The 17,827-nt window shown below is 38.8% G+C and overlaps 1 protein-coding gene across 1 annotated transcript; it reads right to left on the reverse strand.

The window, feature by feature from the left end:
- Nucleotides 1-13,437: 13,437 nt before the first annotated feature.
- On the reverse strand, nucleotides 13,438-17,599 carry LOC126696422 (ammonium transporter 2 member 5-like). The gene is made up of 4 exons (XM_050393172.1): nucleotides 16,994-17,599; nucleotides 15,910-16,199; nucleotides 15,425-15,613; nucleotides 13,438-13,612 (listed from the first exon to the last, which is right to left on the reverse strand). The coding sequence occupies exons 1-4, from the start codon at nucleotides 17,597-17,599 to the stop codon at nucleotides 13,438-13,440; spliced, it is 1,260 nt and encodes a 419-aa protein (XP_050249129.1).
- Between the last annotated feature and the right edge of the window lie 228 nt (nucleotides 17,600-17,827).

The following is a 17,827-nucleotide window of genomic DNA, read 5'->3' on the forward strand; positions in this document are numbered from 1 at the left end:
TAAAACCTTTTTAAGACATAACTGTTTTTTCTTTTCTTTTAATAACATGGGTGTCCAAAATTCATTAAATACTTAATTATTCTCTTAAGTGTATGTAGACTGTCTAGTCTCTTGGTTCTACGCACGTCAAGTAATTATAATGGGCAATTATTGAGAGTGATCCGAAGGAATTTTGAACCTATGACCTCATGGATCTCACGAGGCCTTGGAAACCATTGCACCAATTCCTTTGACAGACTGATTCCAAGTAAATGTAATGTGCTCAAGAAAGAATAAAATTTATTTTGTTGATCAATCTTATATTTCAAATTGCCTCGGAAATGATCTCATGCATCCCTTGTGTGTGATTTTGTACAAATATATATATATATATATATATATATATATTTCATATTAGTAAATTAAATTACTTGGATCCATATTAATCATTCAAGTGACTTCAAATGGGGTGTCTGCATCTATATTATTAATGGGGAGACCGACCAACTTTAGGAGAAAATACAGACCAAATTTACAACTCAAGAAATATCAATACAAGAGTCGAGTCTTCAGACCAAGAAAAATACAAATTTGAACAAACCTTCAAGGTATCAGTGGCTAAGGGGTAACAATAGATATTGTAGAGAAAATCACCCCCACCGTGAAGGCACATGGACTCGAAAGCCAAACTGGGGAAATCACAAGGTATTTGAGCTCATTCAAAGAAAAATCACTATGGGAGATGGAAAATCCATGATAAGATAAGAAAGCACTATAACAGGACATAGAAAGGCTCACGTCGAAGCCCAATCTACATTTCAAGATGGTTAAAGATTGACAATTAATCTAATAAGAAAGAACCTACAACAGATTTTTTTAAGGGTCTATCGCTTTTCCCAAACCATTTGTTTATGAATTATAGGACCACAACTTATTCCACACTTATTTTCACAATTATTTTTATGTGGCAGTCTGTGACTGACTGTTTATCACTTTTACATAAATTCACCGCTCATAGTCAACTACATCAAATATTTGTGAAAATGGGTCCACAAAAGATTCAAAGAAAAACCATTATGGGAGATGGAAAAAGCACTATAACAAGACATAGAAAGGCTCGTGTCGGAGCCCAATCTACAATTCAAGATTGTTAAAGACTAACAATTAATCTAATAAGAAAGAACTACAACAAATTTTTTTAAGGGTCCATCGCTTTTCCCAAACCATTTGTTTATGAATCATAGGGCCGCAACTTATTCCACACTCATTTTTCACAATTATTTTTATGTGGTAGTCTATGACTGGCTGCCTATTACTTTTACATAAATTCACCACTCATAGTCAACTACATTAAATATTTGTGAAAATGAGTGTGAAATAAGTTGTGGTCCTTAAAAATTTTGTCCTCATAATTTCATGTCATTTCAACTTGACCAATAGCCCTGCTTTTTGTCATTGAAACTTCAATATGATCGTAGACTGCAGCTCCATGTCTCAATTTATCAAGTTTTTCACCTTGACCCCAAATAACATAAGCTTCTTCGTTGTGAGCCGCTTCATCACTAATTTCCATATCTTCATCAGACATCCTTAGAGAAACCACAAATTGCACCAAGAACATAGTATGCTTGTAATCGCACTATTTACTTGTCTTTTTGTGTCTTGCTCTAGTAGCAAGCACCACCTTAAACAAGAACATTAAAAATGGCGAATTGATCCTAGAGGAATGTACTTGTTTTCTTTCGATTGTAATTGAGGTTTTAGTTTAAGGGGTAGTTAAATGCATTAATTAATGCCATATTTCTCTCTCTCTTTTATCAAATTATAGAAAGACAGGACAAATTTTGTCCATACCCAGTATGCTGCTGTAAAGCCAGCTACTCCTGGGGACAAATCACAAATGGATCGCAAATCCACCAGAATAACCTATGATTCCTAACTTGAAGAGATACCCATTAGGACTCCATATAGTAAACGTTGAAAGTGTGTATGAAAAGGTCAGCCATTAAGGCACAAAAAGCATCCATGCATAGAAGTTCATCCTTCCCAACAAGGCCTTGGCAATCAAAATCGAAGTAATTGCCGCAAAGACGAATTGGAAATTCCAACTTGAGAAGGTCGTCTAATGCAAAGTTGGGAATTGAATTCCCAAAAATGGAATGAGCTGCTCATTCCCAACAGACATATATAGCCCCATAAAACCCAACAAACAAGAACACAAGCAAAAGCATAGAGTGCTATCAAAGTTGGGTTCACTATGGCCAGGCAATGCATGGTGGCCGTGATTAGACAACAGAATGGGGGTGAGTCCTCAGCCTCTGTAGGGTGGGACTTATAGCAATCAAAGGTGCCAGTATTGTCCATGGAGGTAGAGGAAGAAGGGGAAAAATGCAAGCAATTGGAAAGAGTGGTCATTGGTGACAATGAGGAGAAGTTCTTTCAGGTTGAAGTTCAATTTCCTCCTCGGGAAAGGCAAGAGCTGCAAGATTTTCTCAGAAAAAATATTGACGTGTTTGCATGGAGCGCCTATGAAGCCCCTGGGTGGATCCGGATTTCATTTGCCATCGTTTAAACATCAATCCCTCTGCCATCCCCAAGAAGCAACTCCCTCGGTGCTCATCTAAGGAATATTCTAAATCTGTCAAGGGGGAAGTACTCAAGCTCAAGCAGGCTAGGGCCATATAGGAGGTATTTTACCTCGAGTGGCTGGCAAACACAGTAGTGGTAAAAAAGAAAACTGGGAAGTGGCGAGTATGTATAAACTTCACGGATTTAAATAAAACTTGCCCAAAAGATCCTTTCCCCCTGCCTCAGATAGATCAATTGGTGGACGCAATTGTAGGTCATCCTTGGATGAGCTTTTTGAATGCTTTTCAAGGCTATCATCAGATACCGTTAGCTCTGGACGATCAGGAAAAGACTGCTTTTCTTACACCCATTGGGAATTAACACTACAAAGTAATGCCCTTTGGATTGAAAAATGCAGGGTTTACCTACTAGAAGATGATAACCAGGATGTTTGAATCTCAGTTGGACAAAAATATTGAGATGTATATAAATGATATGGTGGTGAAGAATAAAGTAGAGTCTGAGCATATAGATGACCTTGGGAATATTTTCGGGCTACTAAGGAAATACGAATTGCACCTTAATGCCGCTAAGTGTTCTTTCGGCGTAGGCTTTAGCAAGTTTCTGGGTTATATGGTTACCCATTGTGGAATCGAAGTTGACCCTAATCAGATTAGAGCAATTAACAACCTACAGCCTCCTCGAAATCCTAAAGAGGTCTAGAAGTTGACAAGAATGATTGTCGCCTTGAATCGATTCATTTCTCAGTCAGCAAACAGGTGTAAGCCTTTCTTCCAGTTATTGCATAAGTGGAAGAGATTTGAATGGACAGAGGAATGCTCCTCGGCCTTCCAGCAATTGAAAGAATATCTTTCTCGGCCACCTATCATGTCCAAACCCAAGGAGGAAGAGGTTCTATTTGCCTACATTGTTGTAGCCTTACATGCGGTGAGTCTGGTGTTGATATAGGTTGATGATGGGGTGTAGAGACTAGTTTATTATGTGAGCAAATCACTACATGAGGCAGAGATTCGTTATTTACCCTTGAAGAAGGCCATCTTAGCAGTAGTACATGCTACATGGAAGCTCCAACATTACTTCTAGGCTTATGTTGTTGTGGTTCTAACCCAATTCCCTCTTTGACCACTGCTTCGAAAAGCTGATTACACAGGGAGGATTGCAAAATGAGGAACGATCCTAGGAGCTTTCGATGTCAAGTATATGCCTCGCACTTCTATAAAGGGTCAGGTCCTTGCAGATTTGGTGGCTGAGTTTGCCGAGCCTTCCCTAGAAGAAAATGGTGAAAAGCCGAGCAAGGATGGAAAATCAGTTAGGATGGGATGATGTCCTTGCAGGAACCTCTATCTTGGAAGGTGTATGTTAATGGTACAGCAAATCAAAGGGGATTAGGAATGGGGCTAGTTGTAGTATCTCCCGAAAGAATCATCATTGAGAAATCCTTAAGGCTGGGCTTCTCAACCACGAACAATGAGGTAGAGTATAAGGCTTTGTTGGTAGGAATGATTATGGTTCAGAAAATGGGAGGAAGAACAGTGGAGATATATTCAGATTTGATGTTGGTTGTAGGCCAAGTACAGGGAGAACTGGAAGCCAGGGATATAAGAATGCAGGACTATTTGAGTCAAGTTAGAAATTTATAATCAGGGTTTGAATCTTTCTCCTTACAATAAAGCCTTCAGTTTGATAGCAAAGCCTTTAAGAGGTACTGTTGTGATTTGGGCATCAAGAATAAGTACTTTACCCCGACTTATCCACAGGGAAATGGATAGGTCGAGGCTGTTAATAAGGTCATGGTGAGCGGACTTAAGAAGAGGCTGGATGATGCAAAGGGTAGATGGGTGGAAGAGTTGTCACACGTTCTTTAGACGTATTGGATTAGCCCTCGTAGGTCCATAGGGGAGACACCCTTTTCAATGACCTATAGAGTCGAGATTGTGATTCCTTTGGAGACTGGATTTCCAATGCTGAGGAAGAGCTTATTCGCTCCAAACAGCAACGACAACCTACTGGAAAAGAGCCTGGATTTAACTAAAGAACGGAGAGAAAATGTCATGGTTCAATTAACACACTATCAGTAAAAGCTCAAACAGAGGTATGACTCAAGTGTGAAGTTAAGACCATCAGCCCTAGGGGACTTGGTACTGAGAAAGGTCGTGGGTACAACAAGAAACCCAACATGGGGAAAGTTAAGGCCTAATTGGGAAGGGTCATACCGTATCACCTCGGTAACTGGAATACGTGCATACTTCCTAGAAGATTTGGACGAAAATGTTATACCACGCCCTTGGAATGTAAATAACTTGTGAAAGTATTATTATTAATGAAAGGCAAATCTACCATGTTTTTGTTAGAGTTATGTGTCATCTTGATTACTTGTTTGAATATTAAACAGAACATCGGTTATGTTTGGCTCCTCGGACTACATACCTTGGGTAAATTAATATTCCTAATTACTTGTTTGAATATTAAACAAAACATTGGTCATAACTGGCTCCTAGGACCACATACCTTAGGTAAATTAATATTCCTAATTACTTGTTTTAATATTAAATAGAACCTTGTCCATGACTGGCTCCTTGAACCACATGCCTTGGATAAATTAATATTCCTAATTGCTTGTGTGGATATTAAACAGAACCTTGGTCATATTTGGGTAAATTAATACTCCTCATTACTTCTCTAAGTATTAAACAGAATCTTGGTCATGTCTAGCTCCTCGGACCACATACCTTGGATAAATTAATACTCCTCATTACTTGTTTAAGTATTGAACAGAACCTTAATCATGTCTGGCTCCTCAGATCACATACCTTGGGTAAATTAATACTCCTCATTACTTCTCTAAGTATTGAACAGAACCTTAGTCATGTTTGGTCTCGAATCACATGCCTTGGGTAAATTAATATTTCCCATTGTTTCTTTAAGTGTTAAACAGAACCTTGGTAATGTTGGGTCCCTCGGACCACATGCTTTAGGTAAATTAACACTTATAATTATACAAGCCTACTGTGGAATGAAGTGCTAAGTGAAATTCTAAGTATGATGGCCTTCTTGGATTACATACCCTGGATAGACATGAAATTCACTATCATTTGAGGTTAAGAAGAAAATCCAAAAGTACACTTCATCCTTTGAGCTATTTACTTGGGGTACACAAAGTTTGTTTTTTAAGTTGAGTTATTAGATGCCAAGTGCCACGGACAAGGTAAATTTGTCCAACTACACTGCCAACCACATGAAAGATAATAGTTGGACTGTTAATTGCATGAGTAACTATTAACTTTAGGGGTTTGAATATATCTTAATCAAGGTGATAGTAATTTTTCTCACTGTTTACATGGGAGTAATTTGTTTGAATTAACAACAATTCATTACTATTAGCTTTTGTTAAAGTATGGGTGTCCACCCTTAGAAGCATCATCAATCTAAAGTCTCAGCAAAGAGCAAAACAATGACTACAGCCAACCAGAGACAAATATTGCAAGAAAAACAAAGGTCCATAAAAGCAAAAGTTGATGTCTTTTCATTGAATAAAAGAAAAATATATTATAGATAATGGCAAGCTGCTACAACAAAAGAAAAGGTACATTAAAAGAAAAAGTCCTAAGCTAAGCCTTGGCTGGAGAGGGGTCTTCTTTGTTGGCTGGTTGGGAGACGTAAGGGTCGGCAGCCTTAGAAGTAGTTTCCTTGGCCTTGGGAGTAGCATCCTTGGCCTTGGGAGCAGCCTCTAGGCCCTGGGTCTCTGGTAGAGTTTTGGCTTCTTTGTCTTTTATTTTGCCTTCTGGCTAAGCTTTACCCAGGCCAACTTCCTTGCCTTTGGCCACTTCCACCCCCCAACCGCTAGCCTTACTAGGTCCTTTGGAAGCCTTAGACCGGGGGGGGGGGGGGAAGAGAGACCTGAAGGCTAGGAAGCTGCTCAGGCACAGTTGCTGCAAGGGTAGCATCTGCTTCAGGGCCCAAAGGTCTTGCAAGAGTGTCTTAGAGGTCTTCAGGGTAGTAGATGTTTTTAGCCTTCCTCCAATCCGAGGCTGCAGGGACTCTGGTTAGGTTTAGGGCCTCGGCCCACACCTGCTGGCAGTATTCCTTTCAGACCCCAGTGAGCTCCTCCGTCAAGTGGGCCTCAGTCTCCTGAATGCTAAGGTCGTAGTATCTCTACTCCGAAGCCTTCACAACTGCCTTGGCCACCCGAGTCGCCTCCTTGTCCTTCTCTAAATCTACCTTCAAATCCAAGACTTGCTATTTGGTCGTGGCCAACTCTATCTTAGCGTAATGGAGCCTTTTGCGCTACTTCTTAGCTTGGTCCTGGGCGTTCTTCAGGTTGGCCTCAGCGCTCTTCTGCCCCCTTTTCTCGGCGGTCAACTTTGTAGTGAGCTCTTGGTTCTTCTGCTTAGCTGCATCGAAGGCCTTGCTAGTCTTGACGCGAAGGTTGGCCTCGGCCTTAGCCTCATTACGGGCGTCTTTCATCCATTCCTCGACCATAAACACTGCATAAAAACGGCAAACGAGTACGTTATTAAATAAAAGGAAGGTGATCTAACATTATGTCAGTAAGACAGGTTGAGAGACTTACCAAGGCCAGATCCCTCTTCAGGGACAGAAAGAGGTTTGGCTGCCTCACATTCTTCAATGCAGCTATATCCTTTGGTAAAAGGAGGGGCTACTTCAAGGCCTCGGCGAGGTAATGGGCATGCCCTTTCTGGAACTCCCTGATGGTGGAGTTCCATGGAATGGCTGCCCCATCCAGCTCAAGTCGAGGGTCCCATATGGGATTCTAAAGGCGCACCTAGGCCATGTTCTAGTCCTCCCTGCTTTCGACTGAGGAGGCCCGCCCCCTGCCTTTGGCCGTCTTTTGCTGCTTGGGGGGAACCCCCTCCTTTTGAGGGACCAACTACCCTTCCTTAGCCACCTCCTTCTCTTTCTTCCTCTTCTTTAGGTTGGCTAAAGCAAAAGGGTTAACTGTTGGAGGAGGAGGAGGGGGAAAGGGAAAAGGAGGTTGTAACCCCAAGGTGTCCTTGGGCGCCGACCCCTTAGCCCTGTCTGCGAGGAGCTCGCGCAGACCTTTCTTCTTGTTTAGAGACATTCCTTCCTCTTCTTCCTCGGAATTGTTGTCTATACGTGCAATTACGAACCCAGGAGCATAAACGCCTGAAGACCTGTCAAGCTCGTCTTCCAAGTCCAAGACCTAGCTCACAAGCTCTCCCTGATCCTCTCTCTCTTCCTCAAGATGGAATTGGTCTACCTTCATCTCGAGTGATAAGCGTGAAGAGATTGTCTCTTTTCTTAGAACAGCTGCTTCACGGGGAGAGTAACGAGAGGGCAGTTCAACTTGCATGACGTCTTCTCGAGCTAGGAACTCGGGTACTAAGACGTCTATTCGAGCTAACAGAGGTCACTAGCTCTAATTGCGTGGCCTATGTCTTGGAACTTATCAGATAGGGGTTAGAAGTCGAGGATGAGATGGACGACTCTTAGCTGTCTGTCCTCGCTCACAAACACCTCGAACCTCAGCACCTTATTGAGATCGTGGATGTTGATGAAGTTAATGTTGGGAGCCACGTATCTTCTATTTGCAAAAATAGCCAAGAAGCAAAACCACGATTAGAATATTGAAGCCCTCCATCAGAAAGACACGAAATACTAAAGGAAAGGAGAAAGCAGCAAAACTACAAAACTAGTGCCCATGTTAAAAAAAAAAACTAAACCTAGGGTACCCCACCTGACTCTCCTTCCTAGACTGAGCAGTGAAGACCATCATACCATTCACCTGAGATGATCAGAAAGTCATCTTTCATGCCCTTGTTGGATTTGGGAAGACATGAGACAAGCCTAACTATAGAGGACCTAGACTTAAGGTAGTAGCCCGAATCTGCGAGCAAATGACACTCGTACATCCAGACGACGTCGTACCAGGTGAGGTCTAACCCCATTTGCTTGTTGATAGTGTCTACACTACTCAAAACTCTAAATAGGTTGGGCGCGCATTGGTGAGGGTAGATCCTATGGGCTATCAAGTAGTCCTTAGTCACCCTCTCCATGGATAGCCTCATCCCCCCTTCTATGAAGGTGATCATGGGAATAACTACTTCCCCCTCCTTCCTAAGATTAATCCATTCGCCCGGAGGGCAGTACCACAGGAAACGCCTCGGGGGATTTGATATAGGGCCCTAGACCCCTCCATACTCATGGGGGAATCAACTAAATGAGCGAATCTACCCATCAAAGTAGACTAAAGAGAAGTGAAGGAAATATTTGTGAAGAAGAAGTAAAGAGTAGAAGGCCGAGGAGATGGGTCGAGGAGAAAAAGCCTAAGAACAAAAAAACTTATGAAAATAAGAACAAGGGTCACTTCAGGAGCTTCTCAAAAGTTTGAAGATTTGGGAAGTCTTCAAAGTTTGGAGATTTAGGAAGTCTTGAGAGTTCAAAGATTTGGAAAATGAGAGAAATGAATCTCCCAGGTGCCTTATATAGGAGGCGGAATTGGGTGGCAGTTATCCCGCCCAAAATTTGAGGAGAAATGCCAGTCATAGGATCTCCATCTCACTGTAGGACGTGGGGAACAAAGTGCCGCTTGGAGCATTTAATGAGATGTTGCGGACTTCGAAGCGCCAGAATGTTTACGGGGCACGCGAAGTGACGTTCTCACGTGTGGAAATCAAAGAAACGTGTGGAATTAATTATCCAAGGTCAAAACCCCATTTTTCTCCTTGGATAAGAGAAAAAACCCGGAGTTTTGAGGGGCTATTGTGGGGTACAGGAATTTAAATAAGGTAATTTCACCACGTGTCATACCTATGGTCGAAGGAGCCATTATCGTGCCAAGGAGGTCACACTCTCAAACAATAAGGCCACGTTAGTGACACGTTACCAGATGAGGTCATATTGTAGAGAAAAAGTTTCAGAGAAGGGGTTAGTCCTAACATGACTAAAGGGGTTAGCCTTGACATGACTGAAAGGATGGTGGCTACCACCACATTTAATACATCCTACCAAACCTCCTGGCAGCATTTATGTGGAGAAGACCCCTGAATAGTGCTGCTTTGGTTGCCGCAACTCACAAGGAGTTTGGGAAGGTTTCTGATGGGACAAGTACTCAAGTGGTAGCCTGGACGATCAACAAATGGAGGGCCAAGATCATCTAAAGGGAGCTATATAATGTAAAAGACCCTCTAGAGATAAGGAATCGGAAAATCTATAAAGAAAACACTATAGCAACAAGAACTGAAATTGTATCCAAGCCTAAAAGAATTATATTCAAGAACCGCCCTTTTCGGATTTCGTCGAGGAAGGATTTCTTTGCATAAAGCTTGTCTTTCTTTGCTTTCTTATTACTTTTAATCCATTGTGCGCGTTACTTGATCCATTGAAACCTAGTTTTTAAGCCCACTCTTTACAAATTTATTGTGTTGGGCTCTTTGGACCTAAATCCTTCCACCTTTTGGGATTAGGAACCAAAACGCCGTCCTTACTTATATTATAATGTTTTTAAGGAAAAGTAGTTGTACAATAACAATGTGTTAGGTAAAACAAAAACTAAAAGTAAAGTCGTAGTATGTGCTTAAAAGAATATAAAAGCATGTGGTTCTTTTTGTTTGAAAGATTCTAATATATTGTTAAGTTGCTCAAATTATGGACCAAAATTTAATTTTATTGGCATAAAAAAAAAAATTTAGGGTGTTCCCAGTTTTTTTTTTTAAAGGTAGATAAATATAAAATTTTAAATTATTATGTATAATTTTTTTTTTTCCAAGTTAGGGTGGTCCTAGGACCACCTTGGCCATAAGGTGGCGCCGCCCCTGATCCAAGCCTGTCTTGTATTAAGGATAAGAGGGAGGGCAAAGGTAGTATTATTCATTTTCTTCAAAAACTAAGGGGTGTTTAGTAAGGTATTTTAAACAACGGTTTTCAATGTTTAAACAATATTATATGTATTTCCACACACTTTTTCACCCATACGTATTTGCAAAAAATACAAATAACGTTATTAGAACAACATTACCAAATGCCCCCTAAGTTTCACAATGTAATAGCAAGAATAATGGCGGATTTATATGCCAATTTGATGGGCTTAGTTATATCATGTATGAGACGAACATTTGTATTGAACCTCACGATAAGAACACATTTGTTTATTTGTACAATGCTATTTCTCTTCGAATACTTCACTACATAAATAATTCCTAATTTTGGCGGGTGTTCCAACAGTTCAGTCGACGTTTTCAATAAGGAACAAAGGTCAATAAGATCATACATATTTATATTTCTTTTTTGGGAGTACAATAAACATATATATTGCCCTTTACAAAATATGTAAGTAGATGAACTGAAGAAGTACTTAATTTGGGTTTTTGGCAGATACGCCGAAGACGTACGTACGACCCTGTTTAGCAATATTCACTGTAATAGTAACATGTGTTAATTGACAATTTTAAAAAAAAATTAATTCTATTTTCATGAAAAATATAAGAAGTTACAAAAAAATCAGTTTTTTTTTTTCTTAATTATTTTTTATTTTTACATAAAAAGTTTCTAAAAATATTTTCTAAACTAATGCCCTTAGGGTATCTATTAACATTTATCTTATAGTTATATATTTATTCAAAATTAAAGCAACAATTATCAATTATGCATGATCTGGAGTGGTGTCCTATGATTGCCACTAATTGGCTATTGCACCCATGGTTTTAAAAACTGAATCGGAGGCAAAATTGGATTTACCTCCGATTCCCAGTTTTTGGCTAGTTTTCCCAATTTTACCCAGTTTTTACTGGTTTTTATGGGACTAGACTGGTATCCAATTCCTAGTTGAATCGGTTAGACCAGTCGGTCCGGTCCATTTTTAAAACAATGATTGCACCATTCATAATTCATGTGGGCATGTATAACAGTAGGCACAAACATGTTTTGAAAGTGTACAAACATGTTTTGAAAGTTTTAGAAGTGATCATAGTTTTCTTATATTGCTTAGGTAAATAAGTAGTCTGTCTTGTTTGCTATAATTTTTTCATAGTTGAAATTGCTATAATTGTTGGAAAAATGTATATATATGTAATACAATTAAGGAATAATAATAAATAAATGTGCAACAAAACAGGCTTAGAGGAAAATCAGTTATCCTCAAACAATATTTGTCCCCACAAAGATATATATTAAAGGGTTACTCCAACTTGCCCTAAATACAACTAAGCCTAGAATTCTTCAAATAGTATGAGAGATTTTTCTTTAAAAATTTCTATAAGATAGTGAAGAGGGAGTGGTTACAAAATGAATATAGATCACTATTTATACTTAAGGGTTATGTCCCATCAAAAGACACCTTTGGAGACTTACATAAGTTTTTTTTTTTTTTTTTTTTTTTTAATGTTTACAAGGCATTACAATTATATGAGATACTAAAACAATTACCAGAAATTCTGCAAAAACTGTTTTGTTCAATTTAAAACCGGTCGAATAGGAATCGAAAAAATCCAAGAGGCTAGGCCTAGAAATGTCAAACAAGAATTAAACTACTTCGACTCGTTGAACATGAAGTTCATAAACTAAATGTCTATGTAATGGGGACATAAGAAGGAACTTTACCTATGTGAGCATAGACATGGTACCACTTCTATTTAATATAACAAATGGGGCATCTACATTTGTACCATAAATTTAACATAAAATAAAAATAAAAAAATAAAAAACAATGGCTACTCTTGGGCTCATTGTTTTTTTTTTTAGCTTATTTATATTATGTACAACTTTTTTTTACTTTACTTTATAATATATATATATATATATATATATATATATATAAGTATGTATGTATATATATATACACACATTTTTTTTAAAAAGTTGTTTAGCCTAATAAACCAATACAAATTAACTCTATTAAAAAGACACTTTGAAAATAATGAAAATGGGTGGAGATAAAGGTTAGAGTGGTCAATTTTTATTTATTTATTTATTTTTAAATTTTATAATTTGATAATTGGGAAAGAGAAGATTTGAACTCGTCTCCATTAGAAATAAAGTATCAGTTAAGCTATGAAGCTATTTGCAAGATGATTTTTTTTTTTTTTTGAAAAATGATATTTTATTTCTATAAAAATAATTAAGAAAGAGAAAATAACAAAACAATATAATTTGGGGAGATTGACCAACTTTCAAAGAAAATACAGACCCAATTTACAACTAAATTATGAAACATCAATACAAGAGTGGAGTCTTCAAAACCAAGAAAAAGTACAAATTTGAACAAACATAAGACCCATTCTCTTAAAGAATCCACCTTCAAGGTATCAATGGTTTAGGGAAAACACTAGATATTTTGTAGAGAAACCAACCCCACCATTAAGGCACAGGGATTCGAAAGACAAAAGGGGGGAAACCACCAGGTATTTGAGCTCCGAATCCTTAAATCTAAATGATTTGATAAGAGAGAGCTCAAATTTAGACCATATATAGACTAGGACCACTATTCGTCTCAAGACCCACAAAGGATTAAACTGCCGTGGGCGAGGGAAAATCCACAGGAAGGACAAGAAAGCTCTATAATAGGGTAAAGAAGACTCATGTAAGAGCCCAATCTACCATTCAAGATGGTTAAAGACTGACAATAACACTAATACGATCGAAAGTGCTACAATATATATATATATATATATTTATATTTATTGGTAAGGGTCTATAGCTTTCCCAAATGAGTTATTTTAGGACCAAACCCTATTTTACACCCATTTTCACAAGAATTCTATATGACGGATTATAATTGATTGCATGTCAATTTTACATTGACCCACTATTTATAGTCAATCACATCAAATAGTTATGAAAATGAGTGTGGATAAGTACTGGTCCTAGAATTTTTCTTCGTTTTTCCTCATAATTTCATGTCATTTCAACTTGACCAATAGCCCTGCCTCTTGTCACTGATGATTCAATATCATTGTAGATTGCAGCTTCATGTCTCAATTTACCAAGTTTTTCACCTTGACCCCAAATAGCATAAGCTTCTTCGTTGTGAGTCGCTCCATCACCAATTTCCATATCTTCAATGGACATTCTTAAAGGAACCACAAATCACACCAAGATACAGATTATGATTTGTAGATTTTTTTGGGGGCAAAAGGGTGATAATAGGAAGATTCACTGAGTGAAGTGGTCAGAACTTTGTAAGCCCAAGACACAGGGAGGTATGGGGTTCAAAGATTTGTCTCTATTCAATGATGCGCTCTTGGCCAAACAAACTTGGCGCTTGCTACATGATACGTCATCTTTATTCTACCGTGTGTTCAAGGCAAAATACTTCCCTGATACTTCGGTTATGGAGGCAAAAATTCCAGCCAACTCCTCATATGCTTGGAAGAGTATTAATGAAGGGTAGGAACGTGATTAAACGAGGAGCAAAATGGAGGATTGGGTCAGGTAGGTCTATCCATATTTGGGGTGAGAATTGGCTGCCTAACTCAAGTCATCCTAAGATCTTATCACCACGGGTTGAAGGGAGGGGAGTGAGTTTGGTGGCTGATTTGATTGATCTGGCCTTTAAGGAGTGGAAGGTGAATGTCATTGATAATCTATTCTATGACTTTGAAGCAGCCATTATCAAAAATATGCCTCTCTGCAAAACCATACAAGATGACATCCTAATTTGGCCTTTTAACCCTAATGGAGTCTATTCTGTCAAATCCGAATACCGGTATTTACATGAGTAGCAGCAACATGGCTTACCTGGGCCCTCAAAAAATTCAGTGCTCACGCCTCTTTGGAAGAAAATTCGGGGACTTCAAGTTCCAAATAAAGTCAAGCACCTAGCCTAGAAGGCTTGTAAGGATTCGTTGCCAACCAAGACTAATCTAATCCACAGAAAGGTCATTACTGAGGGCTGCTGTGATGCTTGCAAATTGCACCAGGAGGATGTGGTTCATGCTTTGTTCTGTTGCCCAACTTTGCAACCCGTTTGGAGGTCTTGGACTCAATGGAATCACAGCACACTTCAAGTGTGCTCCTTTTTCATTGATATTTTTGAGCTTATTTTTGCAGGTAATAGGGAACCTGAACTCTTTGCTGCTATGCTATGGACTCTATGGAATAGAAGGAATAATTTGTGCTTGGGCAAGCCTACATTCTCACTCAGTCAGGTGGTGGATTTTGCTCAAGATCGAATCCTGGAGAGAGCTTCTTGCAACGCTGATTTTCAACAGCCACGACCCCACCAGGTAGTGGCTTGGTAGGCACCTGTTCAACATGCTTATAAAGTCAACTTCGATGGTGTGATATTTGCAGAGGAAGGACTTTCTGGCTTGGGAGTCGTGATCCGTAACGGTCATGGACTGATCATGGCTTCTCTTACTTAGCAAATACCATTACCCGGTTCAATGATAGAGGTGGAAGTCTTGGCGGCACGGAAAGCATTGGAGCTTACGATTGAGCTTGGCTTCGACAACATCACTCTTAAAAGGGACTCTGAAGTTTTGATTAACTCTTTAGCAAAGGGCGGCAATTCTCTGGCTCACTATGGTCATTTACTTGCAGACATTCATATTCTCATGACTCGGTTTTCATTGCTTAGTTTATCTCATGTTAGGAGACATTGTAATAGTCTGGCACATGCCTTAGCACGACATGCATCCTCTACCCTTGATTTGTCAATCTGGATGGAAGAAATACCACCAGACCTTAACTCTGTATACATGGCTGATTTGAGTGGCCTTAGCTAATAATATTTTACTGTCTTGATTCTCAAAAAAAAAAATTAAAAAAAAAAAAAAAAATCCCAAGAAGCTGAATTTCCATTTGTTGAAACCCGGCCTTAAAATTTCCCATTTCAAAACCATAAAATAGGCCAACATAATCACCGTATGAGTTAAAAAACAAATTGTTTAATTTAGGCTCTGCAAAAAGGCCGGTTAGGATTCCCCCGAGACAGCCAGCAATTGCATGGGTGTGCAAAACTGCCATTGTATCATCAACCATTTGAAGGAGCTTGGATTTCTTGTGGATGATCCTCATAGTGAACCAAGGAATTGAGCCTGAGCAAACCCCATTATTATTGCTGCCCATCCTTGCACGACCCCTACAAAATTAAATTGTAAGCAAATTTTACTTTTGTGAATATTTATACATAATGTTGCATGCCTATATATTACCTATATATAGCAAAATCATATATTTACCTTTATGTATTATATATTACATTTGCTTGTAATATGAAAAAAAGCAATTCATGTAATCATTACATATATCTAAACATATACACAAGCCACAAGGCTCAAGGATTTGGTATTGTCTTAGGAAAATAATTTTCCTTACTATTTATGAAAATAGGGTGTGTTTTCTATTAATGGGCAGTAGACTTACCGGCCGGCTGCTGGGGTGATGCAAACCAAGACAGTGATCATGCCTTGAATCGTCCCAATAATGGAAGCCTTCCCAAAAAAGTAGACATCTAACATCACCCAAGCAAGCAAGCTTGTAGCGGTGCAGACATGCGTATTCAACACGGCCAAGGAAGCATCAACATTTACTGAATACGGGTCACCTCCATTGAACCCTGTCCAACCCATCCACAAAAATCCTGCCCCAGTTAACATGAGAAGGATGTTGTTTGGAGGGAACCGTTCCCTATCTTTGGATAGACGAGGACCAACCTGCCATGAATTATTATGGAGAGCAATATGTCATTTTTCTCAAATGTGTGATTATTGTTTATTTATTGATTTTTTACATCATAAGTGGGGGAGGGGGAAGAGATTCAAACTCTGCACTTCTCTATTAGAAATAGTAATACCGTGTTAATTGCTATAGAGGTTTTGGCCAACCGTGATTATTGTTTGCTAAAAGTTGGCCAAGCTTGGTCAACCAGGTCACCCATCAATGGCATAATGAAATTGATTTCCTGTATATGTAACATTTATACACATTACACGAGGGTGGGTTAAAAAAAACAGGAATGTAACTAATAATATAAGGATGAAAGCGAAAAAAACAAAGATAACTCTCCCTTTCCCTTTATAGCATAAAGAAAGAAAAAAAAAAAAAAAAAAAAAAAAAAAAAAACTCTCCCTTCCTCTAGTGCTCTTGGATTCTCTTTATTATATTATAGGTTGTAGATTTTGTCTTGCTTTTATCACAATCACCACCACGAGCAAGAATATAGAAGTACCATTGGCCATGTAAAACAACCGGCGAATCGATTCTAGAGGTACGTACTTGTTTTCTTTCAATTGTAACTGAGGTTTTAAGGGGTAGATAAATGCACTAACGCCCTATGTTTTGTTTTGGCAAATGAGTCGAGGAATCAATATTGGAGAGTAAACTTTCACACTTGTTAGCATCTTTTTGCAAGTAACTTAAAGAATATATGTCTATTGTCCTCTTTTTTTTCTTTATTTATTTATTTATTTTTTTTTAAAAAGAAAGACAGGATAAATTTTTTCCCTACCCAATATGCTGCTGTAAAGCCAGCAACTCCTGAGGACAAATGGATCACAAATCCACCAGAATAATCTATGATTCCTAACTTGTAGAGAAACCCATTATTACTCCATATAGTGAACGCTCCAATAGTGTATGAAGAGGTCAACCATAAAGGCACAAAAAGCATCCATGCATAGAAGTTCATACGTCCCAACAAGGCCCCTGCAATCAAAATCAAAGTGATTGCCGCAATGACAAATTGGAAATACACCATTGTGGCATTAGGAAAATTTCCGGAAAATGCCTTCTTGAAAAGAAAATTTTCGTCTAGTGCAAAGTTGGGAGTTCCCAAAAATGGAACAAGCAGTTCATCCCCAAAAGACATCCTATAGCCCCATAAAACCCAACAAACAAGAACACAAGCAAAAGCATAGAGTGCCATGAAAGCTGAGTTCACTGCCCATTTCTTCTTCACCGCGCCACCATATAGGATTATGAGCCCCGGAACACTTTGTAGGCCCACTAGTGTCGCGGCGGTGAGCTGCCATGCATTGTCACCTTTGCTCATCCATGCCGGGCTAGCTTGATCTGGTTCAAGGTTAGGAGGGATGGCAAAGGTAGTGTTATTCATTTTGCTTCAGAAAGTAGGTTTCACAGTATTGTGACAATGTTTGACACTAATAATAAGCCTAATTTGGCGGGTTTAATTATAAGAGACGAACGTTTGTCAAATTCTCACGATAGGAACACGTTTGTTTGTAGTTGTACAATGCTATTTCTCTTAGGCTACTTCACTACATAATATATTCTTAATTTTGGCGGGTGTTCCAATAGTTCCAATCGATGTTTTCAAGAAACA

This window comes from Quercus robur, chromosome 2, assembly GCF_932294415.1.
Source record: "Quercus robur chromosome 2, dhQueRobu3.1, whole genome shotgun sequence".
Classification (NCBI taxonomy): domain Eukaryota; kingdom Viridiplantae; phylum Streptophyta; class Magnoliopsida; order Fagales; family Fagaceae; genus Quercus; species Quercus robur.

What these genes read in the sequence shown, in the direction of transcription:
- LOC126696422 (XM_050393172.1), bottom strand. Translation starts at nt 17,599, where the DNA reads ATGAATAACACTACCTTTGCCATCCCTCCTAACCTTGAACCAGATCAA. An exon ending in ATCACCCCAGCAGCCGGCCG is followed by an intron (nt 15,614 to 15,909) that starts GTAAGTCTACTG and finishes GGGTCGTGCAAG; the next exon opens with GATGGGCAGCAATAATAATG. An exon ending in GAGCCTAAATTAAACAATTT is followed by an intron (nt 13,613 to 15,424) that starts GTTTTTTAACTC and finishes GGTTCCTTTAAG; the next exon opens with AATGTCCATTGAAGATATGG.